Source organism: Trichoplusia ni, chromosome 10 (assembly GCF_003590095.1).
Source record: "Trichoplusia ni isolate ovarian cell line Hi5 chromosome 10, tn1, whole genome shotgun sequence".
Taxonomy (NCBI): Eukaryota; Metazoa; Arthropoda; class Insecta; order Lepidoptera; family Noctuidae; genus Trichoplusia; species Trichoplusia ni.
In genome coordinates, this window is record NC_039487.1 from 4,762,381 (window position 1) to 4,781,414 (window position 19,034).

A 19,034-nucleotide genomic window follows, 5' to 3' on the forward strand; every position below is an offset into this window, starting at 1 on the left:
AAAAAGCATTAAATTAAAGAACTACCCTATTTGTTAATAAATTATCTAATATATAAAATATAATATAATTAATTATAATATTTCGATCAAACCCCTACATGGTTTTTGTGTGAAAACGTAAGAAATATCCAAACATGCCTACAAAGTGTAGTGACTATAATATTAGTAGAATATAGGAGCGATCCGAGTCCGATATGTACCCATACCAAGCAGAGGGTAGTGTTGACTGGAGATAAAATGTTAAATATTATGAATGTATATAACACCTTTTTTCATTTACGTTATCTAACCACATAAGCAAATAGAATGAAAATATCTTGTTATGTATAATGTGTTCAACGCAAGTTGCGATCTGCCATCAGCCATTGACTATTATTTTAAATTTCCCGCTAATGTGGCGCCGGAAACAGCTGAATCTAACTTTTTCAGACAAGCTACACGAAAACGGTCTAATTAAGTAAAACAAATATTTTAACAATTATAATACATGTTAAGGATATTTTTCATTTTAATTGTATTTAAACAAAACAATAAGTAGCTTAATACAACTCAATTACCATAGACAAATAACAAAATTGCAAAGCGTCGTTGTGCAGATCCACCAAAAACCGTCAATCTATAATACACATTGTCACCATTACGTAAAGATCACAATTGAATATCAAATTTTACAGTCAATGTAATATCCATTAAAAGTATTAGGATTCATTGTTAAAAAGGTTGTTTCCGTTATCCGTCGCGTCGTGTGTCCCCTGTGCGGATTGCGGATTGTAGCTTGTGAGTGGCGTTACAGTGCTTTCATTCATAGTTCCTCATGGCTCATAGAAAATAAAAGCGCTCAATTTATATGGATTCCTGTGTTATTGTGTGTTGTTCGAAGATTTGTATAAGGTTTGAACGATGATAACCAAAATGCAGTCACAAGCGAATGTGGTGGCCGTGCCACAATCTGTCACAACTCAGCCACAGTCGCAGCAAATCGTTGGTGTCGGAGTTCCAGCAAATGCGGTGATACTGAAAATGTCCGACATACAGCAGATTTCATCAGTTGGTATGTATTACGTGTGCCATTTGTAAATTTCACGTTAACTGAAACTTTCCGTGCTCTTGGGAAATTTCCTTAGAAGTGTCAATTAAAGCTTTTCGCTTTGTTGTAGCATTGTTTCAAAAGTGACTAGTCTAGTGTCCTGACTTATCTATTTGCATAATCACTAGTACGAAGCGAACACGTTTGGTATTTACTCCATTTTATTTTTGTTTTGGAGCTTTCATGTGATCATTTCTAATGTTAGGTTATGATTTCTTTTTGAGTTTCATAATTTTGTAAGGCTTCAACAAACAACTTTTCTTGTGATAAGAGTCGTAATGATTTAGTGAAGGACTAACTAAACACGGATTAAAACAATGAATAACTGCTATTACAATAAATTGAGAATGTGTATAAAAAATATGTGTGAATATGTGGCAGTTTAAGACCATTGTATGAATGTACCTGTAATTACTTGTTCACGGTTATTTCCATGATTTTACACCAGATTTTTAATTCATATATTACCAAGTTAAATGATTGTACAAGTCAAATCAAAAAGTTTTAATTTGGTTTAAATAACAAAAAAACGAACTTCTATACATCCTTGAAACTTTTCAAGGCCTTTCCTCACTAACACTCTGTATTCTCCTTATTATTAATTAAAATGTCCTCTTTTACATTAATTTTTACTGTGTGTCTGTTACCTGCAATTTAGCCTTTGTTTTTTTCCTTAACAACACATTCTAACATTGTCACTTTTTATGAACTGGCCAAAAATATTTTTTTTTATAAGCTGCAATGTAACTTTATTTCATTTTTAACAGGACTTCTGGAACTAGCCCATCGCGAGTATCAGGCTGGTGATTATGAGAGTGCGGAGTTACACTGCATGCAGTTATGGAGACAAGATGGCACCAACACTGGTGTACTTCTACTTTTATCTTCCATTCACTTCCAATGTCGGAGATTGGATAAGTCTGCCCACTTCTCCACACTAGCTATCAAACAAAATCCACTGCTCGCTGAAGCTTACAGGTATGCAATACCATTTAAAAATATCAGTTAAATTATACATATTTTTAATGTACCTCAGATGGTTGAAAACTTTCATGATTTGAACTTTATTTCTGATCAAAGCTAGTTAGTAGATTGTTCAAGTCATTTTCATCATGGACTCACTTATCATGTTTGGTACATTTCCAAAGGATTTGTCACGGTAGAGATATAGATCACACATATGTTTATTATATTTGGATTTATAAAGATTAACTTTATCATATAGAATGTCAAAATATTACTATTCACATTCATATCACAACTATACTTGTTATGGCAATAGTATATCCCTTTTATAATTGTTTAACCTTGGAGTATGAATGTCATGTTTATAAACTTGCTGCTCCTGTTTTCTAAAACAATGCTGCACTATTATCTTTAACACAAAAGAAATAGCTCAAATTCCAGACTGGAGAATTCTCAATGACATTAGAGACAATATATGTAGTCAATTCAAAGAGCAATTAATGTAACATGTTCTTGATGATGAATTTAATAAGAAGTTCCTTACTTTGATGTTATCTTATATTTTATACAGACAAACAATCAAATCTTAACACTTTATAATATTAGTATAGAAAATAAATATTTATCCCATAATCAATTATTTTGTTCTGAAACCTCACAATACATTTTCATTGGGCATTGAACTTCCACTCCATTTCCTAGGACATAGTATTAAAAATTTCCTACAGTTCCTACAGTACACAGTTTCATTCTAAACAGTAAGCCAATATGTAAAGGTACTCAATTACTAGTCAAACAGGAAGTGTAATAAAAGTGTTAGACATAACATTGATATGTTAAGCATTGCTATTGATTGCTTTCCACTTGGAAAACAGACTTATAGTTATAAAATACAATTCTCCCTTTGATAGAATAAATCATTTTTGCAATTTTAAAAACAAAGGACCATAGTATTTTTTTGGTCTCAGTGCTAACAAAAGATATACTTTCAAATATTTGTTTACTCATCAATGTTGTTGACTAACTTATTTTTAGTCTGAACCTTTATCAAAGGCTATTTTTGTTTAATGAAATGTACTCAGTAAAATAATTTGTTGTGTTGCTGACAGTGTTTTGGCACCAGCAACCTATTAAAAATTAGGCCGTTTTGTAGCTGGTAAAGATGTTTGGCCTTATTATAAATTAAAACTGCATTTATGCACTAAATGCAAGATGAATCCTTGATGTTTTAATTCATGATTCTCTTTCTTTAACAAAAACAGATCAATATAAATTTTAAACAATAATTCTTTGGGTTCAATTTTTTAAACCAATTTTATTGGCAAAAACACTTCCTGAATTCAACTCCTTATAATAAACATGTTAACAAGTTTTATCTACACTTATAAATACGTAATTGATAACACAAAGTCTGGTGACAATATTTACTAGAAGATTGATGGTAATTTGTATTTTTAGCCATCTATACTTTAAATAAATCTCCTTATTGTTTCCACTTTACCATCTTATTTTGGCAGTTAGAGAATGCCTCGGGAATTAAATCTACCATAAGACATTATTTTAAAGGCACTAAATGACGAGCCGAACCGTTATTCGAAAGACAGTTAAAAATAACATTGCTTTCAAATCCTGTGATTAGAACGTCATAAATTCACTTAATTACTTTTATTTTTTTTACTTCAAAGTAAAATGGAACACAGTATACAAAGGCGACTTTTTTCAACAGCAATTTAGGTAACGTATACAAAGAACGTGGACAACTTCAAGAGGCGTTGGAGAACTACAGGCACGCTGTCAGACTAAAGCCGGACTTCATCGATGGCTACATCAACCTCGCGGCGGCATTGGTGGCCGCTGGTGACATGGAACAGGCGGTCCAAGCTTACGTCACCGCCCTACAATATAATCCGGTGAGTTAAGATTAGCTAATTAATTAATATTTAATTAGTTTTGTATGTAGTACGTGGTTTTTATAGTTTTCCTGTTTTCACGTTAGTATTTTTGACTGCTGACACGATGACTATTCTTATGTTGCCCATAATACTAACAAAGAACACGATTATATTTTCGTGGAATCTAGTTTCAATAAAAAGGCCAAGAAGCATAAGATTGTATACAATAATATGTAAACAGTTGTATTAACCGTATTTGTCGACATGATAAAAAATATCGCCTGATTTGTGAAGCGACTAAATTGTACGATCCCCAAAATTATCTTTTTGTTTTGCATTACAGCATAAAAAGTTGTATAATTAAAACGCTGATAAGACGCTTATAAACTTGTTATTAGTCACATTTATCTACAACTTGTCATTTGTAGCCTTGTAGGCGAACTAACTAAGACGAATTAAAGTATTGTGTACTCATTATAAAACCGGCTTAGTACGTGCTGTACGACATTATTTCGTTGTAATTTGCATTTAATAATTCTCGATTATTTCTGATTTGTTCATTTGTACTGCGCCTTTATACACTTAGTTACATAGTACGGCTAGTGACTATATGACGTAACAAATCGTACCTATTTGTGGGCGCAATGACGTAAAAGGTTGCACAATTTTGAGTACTACGATGCAGTATTTTATAAAAAGTATCGAATGATGATAAGGGAGTGATTTTGTCTATTGTTTAATTAAAATCATACACACAAATAAATGGTATCAATATATTCAATACCACTGAATCGTGATTAGATACTAGGTTCAAGTACCGAACATTTCCTATTTTGTCTACACATAATTACGTTACGCCGACAATAATATTACAGTTTCAACACATTTGCTGTGTACGCGGGTATATTTCCATGAACACTGAATTAAATCTTCCGATACAGATTATGATTAAAATTAGTAAAATGTACATTCATTGTTAAGCCTTACAGCAATTTAAATTATATCTATTAATTTATTATACATTCAAGATTAATTTATTAAAAGGGTCAGGACATTGAGGTTTTTTTTATTTTACTTTCTATTACTACTTTTCAACTCTGTTTACTACTGTCATCCAGCCGTTGTGTCATTTCAATTTAAAGTCATTAATTTACGACCTTGATTAACAAATCCTAGTTCACCAAAAATAGCCATGCAATTGTTTTAGAAATAATAAACATCGAAATTTATGCCTTATGTCTGCAGAGCATGGTATAAAATCCTTTGACCACAATTTCTTCCCACCCTAGTGTTGCAAAAGACAATTTCTAAGTTAGTAAAACAATGAGCGTATCACTTAAACTTAGGTTACGTAAAGCGGTGAGTGCATGTCGGCTTAAATAAACTTTTTGTCTTTAGAAAGACCAATGGAACTTCCGAGAGTCTTTATTAACCTATTAATAGATTAATATCCTTGTACTCAGTAATAACCTATTGTTACCTTTGTCATAGCAAGCATACGGAGCGGTAATATTCCAAGTTATTTTCCTTACGATCATTCGTTTTAAATGTTTGTCTTATAACAATCTTGAAAGATGACCTTATGTATTAGAAAATAGTTTATTTTTAGTTTGCTAGTGGTTATGTAATGGTGTATAGCGACTACTACCGGTAAACACTAAAGGAAAACATGGTTATGAAACCTCAATCAATGAGACATGTGAGACATGTTTACCCTGCAATAAATAAGCTAGTTGATCAATATACGATAATTTAACAAAAATCATTAATTATCTGTTTTGATTTTAATGTTTTTATTCTAGAATGGTCTGTGACTCGAAACTTTACATCAACAATCCGAAAATGCCGTTGACAACGACAACGGGGTTTATTTTTCTTTACATAAATTAACATTTTCTTGTATCACGTAATTTGTGACCAGCTAATTAAATTCAATTGTTAAACGTTAATAACACATAATGAGCGGCCGGTAGAAATAATCCATCATGATGACTGTTTTTATTATAGCTCGTATTTTCTTGGTTGATATCAAATACATCCGTAAATAACATGTCTATGTGTCTTGCTAGAAGGTCAAATTGCAGAAAATGTCTGTCTCATATTTTAGTAGCATTTAGCACTTCGATGTCGCATTTTTTAAGTATCTATGGCGACAAATAATACGCGGTTCCTAACAAACCACACTAGAATGCCATTCGCATTAATACATAAGTGAATTAATGGAAAATCGATACTTTTATAATTGCACAAAGGTTAACCTTGATTAAAAATGATTATCGATTTTCATTTGAGTACGAAAGTATTGCAGAACAAGAGTTAGTTAAATATGTATAGGCGAAAGGATAGCCACATTGAGAATTAAACAAAATTTGATCAGATACCCTAAAATGTTTGACTACTTATGTATCGTTCTGAATAACATTATATTTTTACAGGACCTTTACTGCGTCAGGAGTGACTTAGGCAATTTGCTCAAAGCTCTCGGCCGTCTGGATGAGGCAAAGGTAAATACAATTTCCTCCTCTACTTTCTGGTTTGCTCCGAAGTTAACAGGATTCTCTGAAAGTTTCCTTTGTACTGTACAAAATTAGCGTACTCTCTGGCTCTGTAAGCGTACACAGCTCTTGCGTATCTACATCCAAATAATTTGCAACTTGCGTCCAAGTATTCCTCCTAATGGTTACGACAATCTGATATTATATTAATACATTTACTTTGCATTCAAATAAACAGCACTGGCATAAATACAGTTGTCGTAACCATTACCACTCTTTGAACAGGATGGGACACCGAACTGTTTGTTTTCAAACTTCGGTTCCAATCTTGCAGCACGTTATGATACAGTCACAAAATATTAAATATCTTAAGTGTATCGTTATCTTATAATAAAATTGCGTTTGATAAATTTTGATCAGTTGACATTCACCGAGCCGAAGGACATTTTGCGTAGCATGTTTCATACAAACATTTTTATTAAAGCATACTGTACACGTGGGTCTCACATTGAATACAAATCAAGTACACAATAAAGTACACATTATATAAAATTTGACAAATCGTTTCGAGGGAACCACAGTAGCTTAATATTTTGTGGCAGCGTTTATGCGTTCAAATTTCAATTCTCCACGCAACATTAGTTTTATGAAACGTTTATTTGCAATTGATGTATGTGCTAACTAACAATGGTGTTGCATGTTAAACAATGCTGCGTGGAGTATCGAACAGTCAAGGAGAGTAAACTAATTCGCATTGAAATATTCAATTAATGTGAAAGCATTGAATCCTGTTGGCTTCGATTGTATCTAGTATACGTTAATCCTGTGCTTGTAGTGATATCTGACTATTACAATGGAGGATCAGAGGAGACAGTAGTGTTTATTTCATTTAGCGACATGACGTAGTGTTTATTTGTATTATATGATTTCGTCATCTACATCATGCCTGTCGCAATACTCTGCTCGATGACAGCGTGAGTTGGACAATGATCCTCGAATCATAAATAATTGATTTGCAATGAAATTTGTTTAAGAAGCCGATCGGGTAAAACAAATTGACTCAAAATCAACTAATTTTCTATTATATTTTCACAAGGTATTGTCTGGTAAGGCAAGTGTAGGTGTGACCGCTGCTGTATCTAGCCGGGTTATGGTTCGTACGACACTCGCTATCCCGCCGCGATGACACCATGCCTGCTGCAGGTAAAGTGGAAAAGGTTTGCAAGAAATAAAGTAAGAACAGGAAAATCGGATTTACTCGTGCTCTTTGACTTATCCATTGTCGTGACCATCTTCTCTCATCGGCTAGGAAGTGGAAGCGTTTCACTTGTGGCTCGTTCGATTGTTTCATGACTTATGTCGGTACATCATTTTATTCTTTTACAAGATATCGTTGTGTTTTTGCACTTGGATTGCACTGGTTTTCGTTTGCATTTCCTACTGATGCGTGTGGCAATCGGCGTAGTATCGTTTCTCTAGGGCGCTGTTTGCGTAATTGTTTTATTTTGTACGCGATTAATGTTAGGTGATCTGACGCTTTTGGAATACACGTCGATCACCCAGCACTACTCGACGCTATGGTGTAAGCTCTGACATTGGCGTAACATACATTTCAGAACATCATTACATGAAAACATATTTCTTGTATAATTATTAACATGTGTTTTTTCCGTGTGTGTAGGCTTGTTACTTGAAGGCAATTGAAACGAGGCCAGACTTTGCTGTGGCATGGAGTAATTTGGGATGCGTGTTTAACGCTCAGAGTGAAATCTGGTTAGCCATCCATCACTTTGAAAAGGCCGTTGCACTAGACCCCAATTTCTTGGACGCCTACATTAATTTGGGAAATGTTCTCAAGGAAGCAAGAATTTTTGACCGGTAAGTTATCAATAAGTAGTTTAGGGAACTTAAGCTGGCACTTTTATTGTAATTTTATCTCTACAATATACAACAAGAGTGCCATCAATAATGTCCATAACATTTATTTAAAAAAAGCCGTCTGAATATCCACTTTTAAAATAAGTATTGAAAATATAATTTTCCTCGTTCTACAGGGCTGTGGCGGCGTATCTCCGCGCGTTGAATTTGTCGCCAAATAATGCCGTAGTCCACGGGAATTTGGCGTGCGTGTACTATGAACAAGGATTGATTGACTTGGCAGTCGACACTTACAGGCGTGCTATTGAATTGCAACCGAACTTCCCAGACGCATATTGTAATCTGGCGAATGCCCTAAAAGAGAAAGGACAAGTTGTCGACGCCGAAGAATGTTACAACACAGCATTACGGCTCTGCCCTTCACACGCCGACTCCCTGAACAACTTGGCAAACATAAAGCGCGAACAAGGGTACATCGAGGAAGCAACTCGTTTGTATCTGAAAGCTTTGGAAGTTTTCCCCGAATTCGCAGCGGCTCATAGTAACTTGGCGTCTGTACTGCAACAACAAGGCAAGCTTACTGAAGCCCTCATGCATTATAAAGAGGCCATACGAATTCAGCCAACCTTCGCTGATGCGTACAGTAACATGGGTAACACGCTTAAAGAGATGCAGGACGTAGCCGGTGCCCTGCAATGCTACACTCGTGCTATTCAAATTAATCCTGCATTTGCTGACGCTCACAGCAACCTTGCTAGCATTCATAAAGATTCTGGAAATATTCCCGAAGCTATTCAGTCATATAGAACAGCGTTGAAATTGAAACCAGATTTCCCCGATGCGTATTGCAATTTGGCACATTGTCTACAAATTGTATGCGATTGGACTGATTATGAGGCGCGCATGAAGAAATTAGTAAGCATTGTGGCTGAACAACTCGACAAAAACAGACTCCCATCAGTTCATCCTCATCATTCCATGTTATATCCACTAACACATGACTACAGGAAGGCTATTGCTGCACGACATGCTAACTTGTGTCTGGAAAAAGTTCAGGTTCTACACAAATTGCCATTTAATTTCCCTAGAGAGTTACAAGGACGTCTGCGTATCGGTTATGTAAGCAGCGACTTCGGTAACCACCCCACTTCGCATTTAATGCAGTCAGTGCCCGGTCTGCATGATCGTACTAAAGTGGAAATATTCTGCTATGCCCTCAGTCCCGATGATGGTACAACATTCCGATCCAAAATCGCTCGAGAAGCAGAACACTTCACTGATTTATCTCAGATGCAGTGTAACGGAAAAGCTGCTGATAAAATATATGCTGACGGAATTCACATTCTCGTCAATATGAACGGTTACACTAAAGGGGCGAGGAATGAGATATTTGCGTTGCGCCCGGCCCCTGTGCAAGTCATGTGGCTGGGATATCCGGGAACCAGCGGCGCTAGCTATATGGATTATTTAGTGACGGACGCAGTTACATCACCCGTGGAATTGGCTAGTCAATATAGCGAGAAATTGGCTTACATGCCGCATACATACTTTGTGGGCGATCACAAACAAATGTTTCCGCATTTGCAAGAGCGACTCATTCTTAGCGACAAAGTTAAGTCTCACAATAACTTGGGTAGTGTTGCGGATAATGTGGCAGTTATAAATGCAACTGACCTATCACCTCTTGTTGAAAATACTGACATTAAGGAGATTAAAGAAATCGTAAGAGCTGCAAGACCCGTCGAAATATCCCTTAAAGTGGCGGAACTACCGACTACGACACCAATTGAGACAATGATAGCATCAGGACAAGTACAGGTAATTTATTTGATCTTGGTTTTAACTTTGTCATTATTAAATCAGAATTTCTGCAATCGAAATGAATTTATTTTACTGCTATAGAAAAAAAAGAGTACGAATTCCAATGAATGGCATCTATTTTCTTTACAGACATCAGTTAACGGAGTAATTCTACAAAACGGCTTGGCAACAACACAGACGAACAACAAAGCGGCTACAGGCGAGGAAGTGCCTCAGTCTATAGTCATCACGACCCGGCAACAATACGGACTTCCCGATGACGCAGTAGTATACTGCAACTTCAACCAGCTGTACAAGATTGACCCGCTCACGTTACACATGTGGGTGTACATACTGAAGCACGTGCCGAACAGTGTGTTGTGGTTGTTGCGGTTCCCGGCTGTTGGAGAGCCGAATCTGCAAGCGACGGCTCAACAATTAGGTAAGATTCAACGGAACTACGTCACAGATATTTATCACTAGTTGATAATTAATGAGTAAGAAGCAAACATAATATTGTATTTAAGTAATATGCAAATAAAACAGATAAGAATACCAAATCAATAATCCTCACGCTATTAGACCAGGACTTTTATCTTACAGAGGCGTTATCAAAAAAATGAAAGTGAATTTCGAAATCAAGCCGCATATTCAGTACTATTTTCGGTTGCGTCACTTCCTCTATGTTATTGTTTTACAACTGATCTCAGGTCTTCCTCCCGGTCGTATAATCTTCTCGAACGTGGCTGCCAAAGAGGAACACGTTCGTCGCGGTCAGTTGGCGGATGTGTGCTTGGACACGCCGCTGTGTAACGGTCACACAACGAGCATGGACATCTTATGGACGGGGACGCCGGTCGTCACGCTTCCTGGAGAAACGTTGGCTTCAAGGTAACAAAAAATATCAATTTGTATTAAATACAAAAAGCAATTCACAGCATCTTTTTCTTGGATGTTGTTGTTGTTGGATTGGGATTTCACGTTCTTGTGTCGTATTGTTACAGAGTGGCAGCATCTCAATTGAACACACTTGGTTGTCCTGAGTTGATTGCGAGAACGAGACAAGAATACCAAGACATAGCTGTAAGACTAGGAACTGATAGGGAATAGTAAGTATAAGCAATAACAGATCATTTGAAGAGTTACTAGTGTAAAGAATGATCATTAACGTATCTGAATTTTATTTACAGTTTAAAAGGTATCCGCGCTAAGGTATGGACGGCACGCACAGATAGTCCACTGTTCGACTGCAAGGCGTACGCTACGGGCCTAGAAATGTTGTATAACAAAATGTGGCAGAGGTACGCCCGAGGTGACCGCCCCGACCACATACAGGCTGTCGACAAATAGACTTGGTCACACCCCGGCGGAGACAATGACTTGACTAAGAAACGCCGATGGTGCTAAGTGACAGTGAACTCGTAAGTGAAAGTCGATAACGTAGTGTCATATAAAGCAGAATGAGGACTGCGTGTGATATTATTTGTAAGAGCTCGAAGCTCTGTTTAGTTTCGTTTGTCAGCCGGTGTCGATAAAAGCGATCAATGTTTACGTACTCTATTGATTGTACTTTATTGACATTGATCTGCATTGTCGATCGCTAGATGACCGATCAAATTCTGTATGTAATATAATTTGGTTGGTAGCAAGTTGTTATCTATAAGTGTCCTGTGCGGATTTGATACGACGATGTCTTAAGGTGATTATTAAAAGTGGAGTATTGGTCTCCGTGGCCGGAACGACGTATAAGTTACTGTATAAGTTACTGTTACAATGGGCTCTGATATAGGACGACAGGATAGGAATGCTCCCCAATTTCCATATTTCTCGATATCTTCCTTATCAGTAGTAGCGCTAAAGTTTTCTAGCTGTAATGTTACGAATTGAATATTAAGTTCGTGCTGAACTATGTAAGAGTAACAGATTTCTATATTTTTTAAGCAATAATATTATGTATACAAGTAGCTATAAACGTGGCCTTGATAGCTGTTACAGTTAACTGCAATAATTAGATTTATGGTTGAATAGTTGTTTTGCAGAAATATTTTGCATACATACAAGTGTTATTCACGATTAATGTTATTAACATCTTAGATAGTTTGCAGTACTTTTAATCAGAATTGTAGCCTAACAGTTGCTAGACACCGTTACAACTTGTAAATTAATATTGTCAACATTGTTCTTGGAGTTTAAAATCTATTATTATATGGGAAAAAAATGTTATGACAAAACGCTATCATACACACTACGCTTGATAGGGAAGTTTACGTAATAAAAGCATTTTAACAAGATAAATAAATTGATGCTGTGTTTGTATGTACTGCGTTTGCCAAAGTTATGAATAATTTTAAAATGTAATTGAAACTGTACTGTAAAGAAAAGAACAATTACGTCTCTGCGTATACAAAACGACATGTTACAGTTTGTATCGAGACCGGAGGATACGTAAGACTGAATTTCCGGAACAATAACAGTGCAGTCAGTTGATAATTAGTCCAATTATAGTTATTGTCACTGCCAGCTGATGGCGACTCGTTTATAGTGTAAAGAGACTCGTGTTATTCTAAGTAATCATTTGTGATACCAACATACTATTATAAAATGGCTATGCTTGATGAATATAGTTTTAGACATCATTTACCCAGCGATTGTAATAATTTAGACAGATTTGCTGTGAAAGCTTTATGATTTAGTTCTATTTTTGTATTTATATTATTTGTTTTGTTGTTTTAGAGCATTTGTGATTAATTTTGGAATTGTGACTATGAAATTTGTATCTTATGAGTTTTATAAAATGTATTTGGTGTTGAATTATTGTTTTTACGTTCTTGTGTACTCAAGTTTTGATGACGTCATAACTATTCCAATATGAGTTAGTTCCATTCTACTTAAGGTGTTTTAGCCTTCGAAATTGTATTACTTATTACTAATGTCTAAGTAATTGGAAAAGTTAATGGAGAGAACATTATGGTGAGGATCGTATTAACTCAGTATATTGTAATAGCTATTTATTTATTTATTGCTCATGAAGTTATTTGCTAAGTAATGAGCTGTAATGTTTTCTTCTCGCGTTCATCTTGACTATATTATGTAAGAATTCTGTCACTATGTAAAATGGTTATGGCTATAAATGTGACTTATCCAATTGTTTTGTCATAGTCTAACTTTTCGTTGTAAATAGTATAAAATTAAGTCTAGACTATAATATAATAAAAGAAAATAAATTGTTGTTTTATTTTCTCTTTGAATCCCAAATAAGCTGTGATTGCATATCAAGTCAAAAACCCGAATATACAACCGGATTATCCCTCTTTAAGCCCATTGAATCAGGCTTTGCTCTATTGCGATTATTTAGACTACATTTCGACTTGAAAAGAGAATCTTTAGGCTAGTCCTACGGCTATTGAGTGTAGTATTTTTTTAATTTGCATGTGCTATTCAGAATTTTTGTAAAAGGCCATCTTTGGGCACGAATAACATCTATTATATGAATTTTACCAATTTTATATGTGCGCGAGTTGGAAAAGACTATATAAAAGTCTAAGGAGAATTAGGGAAGCTTAGGATTAACGCTTTGCTTGCACAGAGACGTTCGTTCAGGCATATTTGTGTCTATACGTCTGCTACATATTGCGTTAAATACGCGCATTAATTGTACTAGTTACGCGTTCCTCAAAGACGATTTAAATTGTGATTATTTAAAAAAATTACCGACTCAAAATATTTAAAGAGGCAAAGCACGGGCACAAGCGCCTTTTAGTTTTGTCTCTGATACCGTGATTGGAAACCTATGAGAATATTGAACCTTTATTTAATCTATTGTACGAAAACCATCCCAGAGAAGTACCTATGTGAGGCAAAATTCAGAGGCGCCTGTAAGCGCTATGAAATAACCAAATAACTTACAGCCCCATCACTAATGGTGTTTCAAAACTTTAGGCGCTTATTATTAATATTAATAAGGAGAATTTATACTGAAAAAGATTATTCAATGCTTGAACACAGTCGTACTCTAGCGATTTACAGAACATCACCAAAACTTACAACCTTAATTGGGCGTCTTGTTTTTCACAAATATTCTGTCTGTATTTACGTGTTACAAACTGGTCTGGTATTTACAATGGCCGATGAATTCATGGAAATTGAATTAAATTGGCATTATTTGTATTCTCCTAAGCATTTTTGTAAGTTCATATGGGGCGGAACACTCACTGTCAAAACAATAAATTTCCAATTATAGAATACGAATAGTGTCAAAATTGTATTCGAGATTTTCTGAAGTTAGCACTCCTCAGGGCATGTTATTGCTTAAACAGGCAGGTCTTGTTTGAGACACAGACGGTATTTCAAATTAGACCGACGTTTGAGCACCAATATGAAAAACTTACCTGCCCTGCTTCAAGAAAACAATAAAAGCCGTTATCTGCTGAAATGTGGATGACGTTTATAGCACTACCTTCCGTCTTAGATAGGGTGTGACAGAGAGACAAGTTGGAGTAACATAATTTTGGCCGTAACACAGTTTAAAAACAATTTTGTATTAAAACAATTGAATGTGGACAGTAGTACGCAATAGTAATAGTATTGTGATAACGGCACAGGTGTCAGAGGGTTTTAATATTATTATTATGTACACAGTGATTTTTTAGTCGTCTTACAAAAGTAGCCCAGTTCATGTATCCGACGTAAAATACCTATAGGCGCGATTATTATTTTTTTATCATCAACAAAGATAATAAGTACGAAGAAAAATTAAATAAGATAAAATAAATCTGAAATGTACTCTTAAAAATGATAATGTCACAAGGCTCGGACCGCGCTCGCAACAGAGCTGTTTCTAAAAAACTACGAATTGCATCATAATCCTTACATATTATAAAACTAAGTCCCTCGCCGCGTCTGTCTGTCTGTCTGTTCGCGATAAACTAGAAAAGTACTGAACGGATTTTTATGCGGTTTTCAACGATTGATAGAGCAATTCTTGAGGAAGGTTTTAGTGTATAATAAGTTTAGGTTTTGTGTAAACTGACGATATTACAGCGATATTAGTTAAACATGTCGGAAAAAATTAAGCCATTCGAGAGCTTTCATCGAGAACGCTGCCAAAACCTTTCGAGTTACAACAAAACAATGTATGGCAAGTTTGTACCTCTTTAATAGATCTACAAAAAAGTCCGCGGTGGTATATGTCTATCTTCCAAGGATAACCCACAATAACCATTTTTATGTGTTTTCTTAATACAGTAAAATTATTGGTTACTTACGAACCTCTTTTTAACAATACAGTAGTAATCCTTATCCAAATAAATAAGTTAGATATATTATGCATGTAATATAGAACAAATTGCCTTTTACACTACGCCAAAAACGTAAATAGGTAATGAGTTATCGTAATATTAAAATCTCCGCGCGAGAAATTAAAAATCGATGAAACGTAACGAAGATATCGTTGGCATCTATATACTAATCCTTACATATTATAAAACAAAGTCCCTCGCCGCGTCTGTCTGTCTGTCTGTTCGCGATAAACTAGAAAAGTACTGAACGGATTTTTATGCGGTTTTCAACGATTGATAGAGCAATTCTTGAGGAAGGTTTTAGTGTATAATAAGTTTAGGTTTTGTGTAAACTGACGATATTACAGCGATATTAGTTAAACATGTCAGAAAAAATTAAGCCATTCGAGAGCTTTCATCGAGAACGCTGCCAAAACCTTTCGAGTTACAACAAAACAATGTATGGCAAGTTTGTACCTCTTTAATAGATCTACAAAAAAGTCCGCGGTGGTATATGTCTATCTTCCAAGGATAACCCACAATAACCATTTTTATGTGTTTTCTTAATACAGTAAAATTATTGGTTACTTACGAACCTCTTTTTAACAATACAGTATTAATCCTTATCCAAATAAATAAGTTAGATATATTATGCATGTAATATAGAACAAATTGCCTTTTACACTACGCCAAAAACGTAAATAGGTAATGAGTTATCGTAATATTAAAATCTCCGCGCGAGAAATTAAAAATCGATGAAACGTAGCGAAGATATCGTTGGCATCTATATACTAATTGTACTATATATATACTAATTACTATGTATATACTATGTATGTACTATGTATATACTAATTGTTTGTTTGAAAGCGCTAATCTCAGAAACTACTGGTTCAAATTGAAAAAATATTTTTGTGTTGAATATACCATTAATCGAGGGAGGTTTTAGGCTTTATGTATATCATCACGCTGCGACCAATAGGAGCGAAGAAAAAGTCATAACTTATATCTTCTAACCACGCAGACGAAGTCGCGGGCAACAGCTATCCTTATCCTTATCCTTATCCTTACATATTATAAAACAAAGTCCCTCGCCGCGTCTGTCTGTCTGTCTGTTCGCGATAAACTAGAAAAGTACTGAACGGATTTTTATGCGGTTTTCAACGATTGATAGAGCAATTCTTGAGGAAGGTTTTAGTGTATAATAAGTTTAGGTTTTGTGTAAACTGACGATATTACAGCGATATTAGTTAAACATGTCGGAAAAAATTAAGCCATTCGAGAGCTTTCATCGAGAACGCTGCCAAAACCTTTCGAGTTACAACAAAACAATGTATGGCAAGTTTGTACCTCTTTAATAGATCTACAAAAAAGTCCGCGGTGGTATATGTCTATCTTCCAAGGATAACCCACAATAACCATTTTTATGTGTTTTCTTAATACAGTAAAATTATTGGTTACTTACGAACCTCTTTTTAACAATACAGTAGTAATCCTTATCCAAATAAATAAGTTAGATATATTATGCATGTAATATAGAACAAATTGCCTTTTACACTACGCCAAAAACGTAAATAGGTAATGAGTTATCGTAATATTAAAATCTCCGCGCGAGAAATTAAAAATCGATGAAACGTAACGAAGATATCGTTGGCATCTATATACTAATTGTACTATATATATACTAATTACTATGTATATACTATGTATGTACTATGTATATACTAATTGTTTGTTTGAAAGCGCTAATCTCAGAAACTACGGGTTCAAATTGAAAAAATATTTTTGTGTTGAATATACCATTAATCGAGGGAGGTTTAAGGCTATATGTATATCATCACGCTGCGACCAATAGGAGCGAAGAAAAAGTCATAACTTATATCTTCTAACCACGCAGACGAAGTCGTGTGCAACAGCTATCCTTCCTTATCCTTACATATTATAAAACAAAGTCCCTCGCCGCGTCTGTCTGTCTGTCTGTTCGCGATAAACTAGAAAAGTACTGAACGGATTTTTATGCGGTTTTCAACGATTGATAGAGCAATTCTTGAGGAAGGTTTTAGTGTATAATAAGTTTAGGTTTTGTGTAAACTGACGATATTACAGCGATATTAGTTAAACATGTCGGAAAAAATTAAGCCATTCGAGAGCTTTCATCGAGAACGCTGCCAAAACCTTTTGAGTTACAACAAAACAATGTATGGCAAGTTTGTACCTCTTTAATAGATCTACAAAAAAGTCCGCGGTGGTATATGTCTATCTTCCAAGGATAACCCACAATAACCATTTTTATGTGTTTTCTTAATACAGTAAAATTATTGGTTACTTACGAACCTCTTTTTAACAATACAGTATTAATCCTTATCCTTATCCAAATAAATAAGTTAGATATATTATGCATGTAATATAGAACAAAATTGCCTTTTACACTACGCCAAAAATGTTAATAGGTTATAGTTATCGTAATATTAAAATCTCCGCGCGAGAAATTAAAAATCGATGAAACGTAGCGAAGATATCGTTGGCATCTATAATATACTAATTGTACTATATATATACTAATTACTATGTATATACTATGTATGTACTATGTATATACTAATTGTTTGTTTGATTGTTTGTTTGAAAGCGCTAATCTCAGAAACTACGGGTTCAAATTGAAAAAATATTTTTGTGTTGAATATACCATTAATCGAGGGAGGTTTTAGGCTTTATGTATATCATCACGCTGCGACCAATAGGAGCGAAGAAAAAGTCATAACTTATATCTTCTAACCACGCAGACGAAGTCGCGGGCAACAGCTATCCTTATATATATACATATTATAAAACAAAGTCCCCCGCCGCGTCTGTCTGTCTGTCTGTTCGCGATAAACTAGAAAAGTGCTGAACGGATTTTTATGCGGTTTTCAACGATAGATAGAGCAATTCTTGAGGAAGGTTTTAGTGTATAATAAGTTTAGGTTTTGTGTAAACTGACGATATTACAGCGATATTAGTTAAACATGTCGGAAAAAATTAAGCCATTCGAGAGCTTTCATCGAGAACGCTGCCAAAACCTTTTGAGTTACAACAAAACAATGTATGGCAAGTTTGTACCTCTTTAATAGATCTACAAAAAAGTCCGCGGTGGTATATGTCTATCTTCCAAGGATAACCCACAATAACCATTTTTATGTGTTTTCTTACAGTAAAATTATTGGTTACTTACGAACCTCTTTTTAACAATACAGTATTAATCCGTATCCAAATAAATAAGTTAGATATATTATGCATGTAATATAGAACAAAATTGCCTTTTACACTACGCCAAAAATGTTAATAGGTAATGAGTTATCGTAATATTAAAATCTCCGCGCGAGAAATTAAAAATCGATGAAACGTAGCGAAGATATCGTTGGCATCTATATACTAATTGTACTATATATATACTAATTACTATGTATATACTATGTATGTACTATGTATATACTAATTGTTTGTTTGATTGTTTGTTTGAAAGCGCTAATCTCAGAAACTACTGGTTCAAATTGAAAAAATATTTTTGTGTTGAATATACCATTAATCGAGGGAGGTTTTAGGCTATATGTGTATCATCACGCTGCGACCAATAGGAGCGAAGAAAAAGTCATAACTTATA

The 19,034-nt window shown here is 34.9% G+C and overlaps 1 protein-coding gene across 2 annotated transcripts; it reads left to right on the plus strand.

Moving 5' to 3' along the window:
• The first annotated feature begins 689 nt into the window (after positions 1-689).
• On the plus strand, positions 690-13,342 carry LOC113498372 (UDP-N-acetylglucosamine--peptide N-acetylglucosaminyltransferase 110 kDa subunit). 2 transcript variants are annotated; one of them, XM_026878390.1, is made up of 10 exons: positions 690-1,051; positions 1,855-2,065; positions 3,780-3,963; positions 6,381-6,449; positions 8,122-8,318; positions 8,495-10,136; positions 10,269-10,560; positions 10,829-11,009; positions 11,123-11,227; positions 11,309-13,342. In XM_026878390.1, the coding sequence occupies exons 1-10, from the start codon at positions 901-903 to the stop codon at positions 11,466-11,468; spliced, it is 3,192 nt and encodes a 1,063-aa protein (XP_026734191.1). In that variant the 5' UTR covers positions 690-900; the 3' UTR covers positions 11,469-13,342. The 2 variants fall into 2 exon arrangements, with proteins under 2 accessions (XP_026734191.1, XP_026734192.1); XM_026878391.1 differs by lacking the exons at positions 690-1,051; positions 1,855-2,065; positions 3,780-3,963; positions 6,381-6,449 and adding an exon at positions 7,537-7,643.
• The last annotated feature ends 5,692 nt before the right edge of the window (positions 13,343-19,034 follow it).

Excerpts from the sequence above, each read along its gene's own strand:
- LOC113498372 (XM_026878390.1), top strand. The coding sequence starts at position 901 with ATGATAACCAAAATGCAGTCACAAGCGAATGTGGTGGCCGTGCCACAA. Across the intron at positions 6,450-8,121 it reads GCCGTCTGGATGAGGCAAAG|GCTTGTTACTTGAAGGCAAT; the intron begins GTAAATACAATT and ends CCGTGTGTGTAG. Across the intron at positions 10,137-10,268 it reads TAGCATCAGGACAAGTACAG|ACATCAGTTAACGGAGTAAT; the intron begins GTAATTTATTTG and ends TTTTCTTTACAG.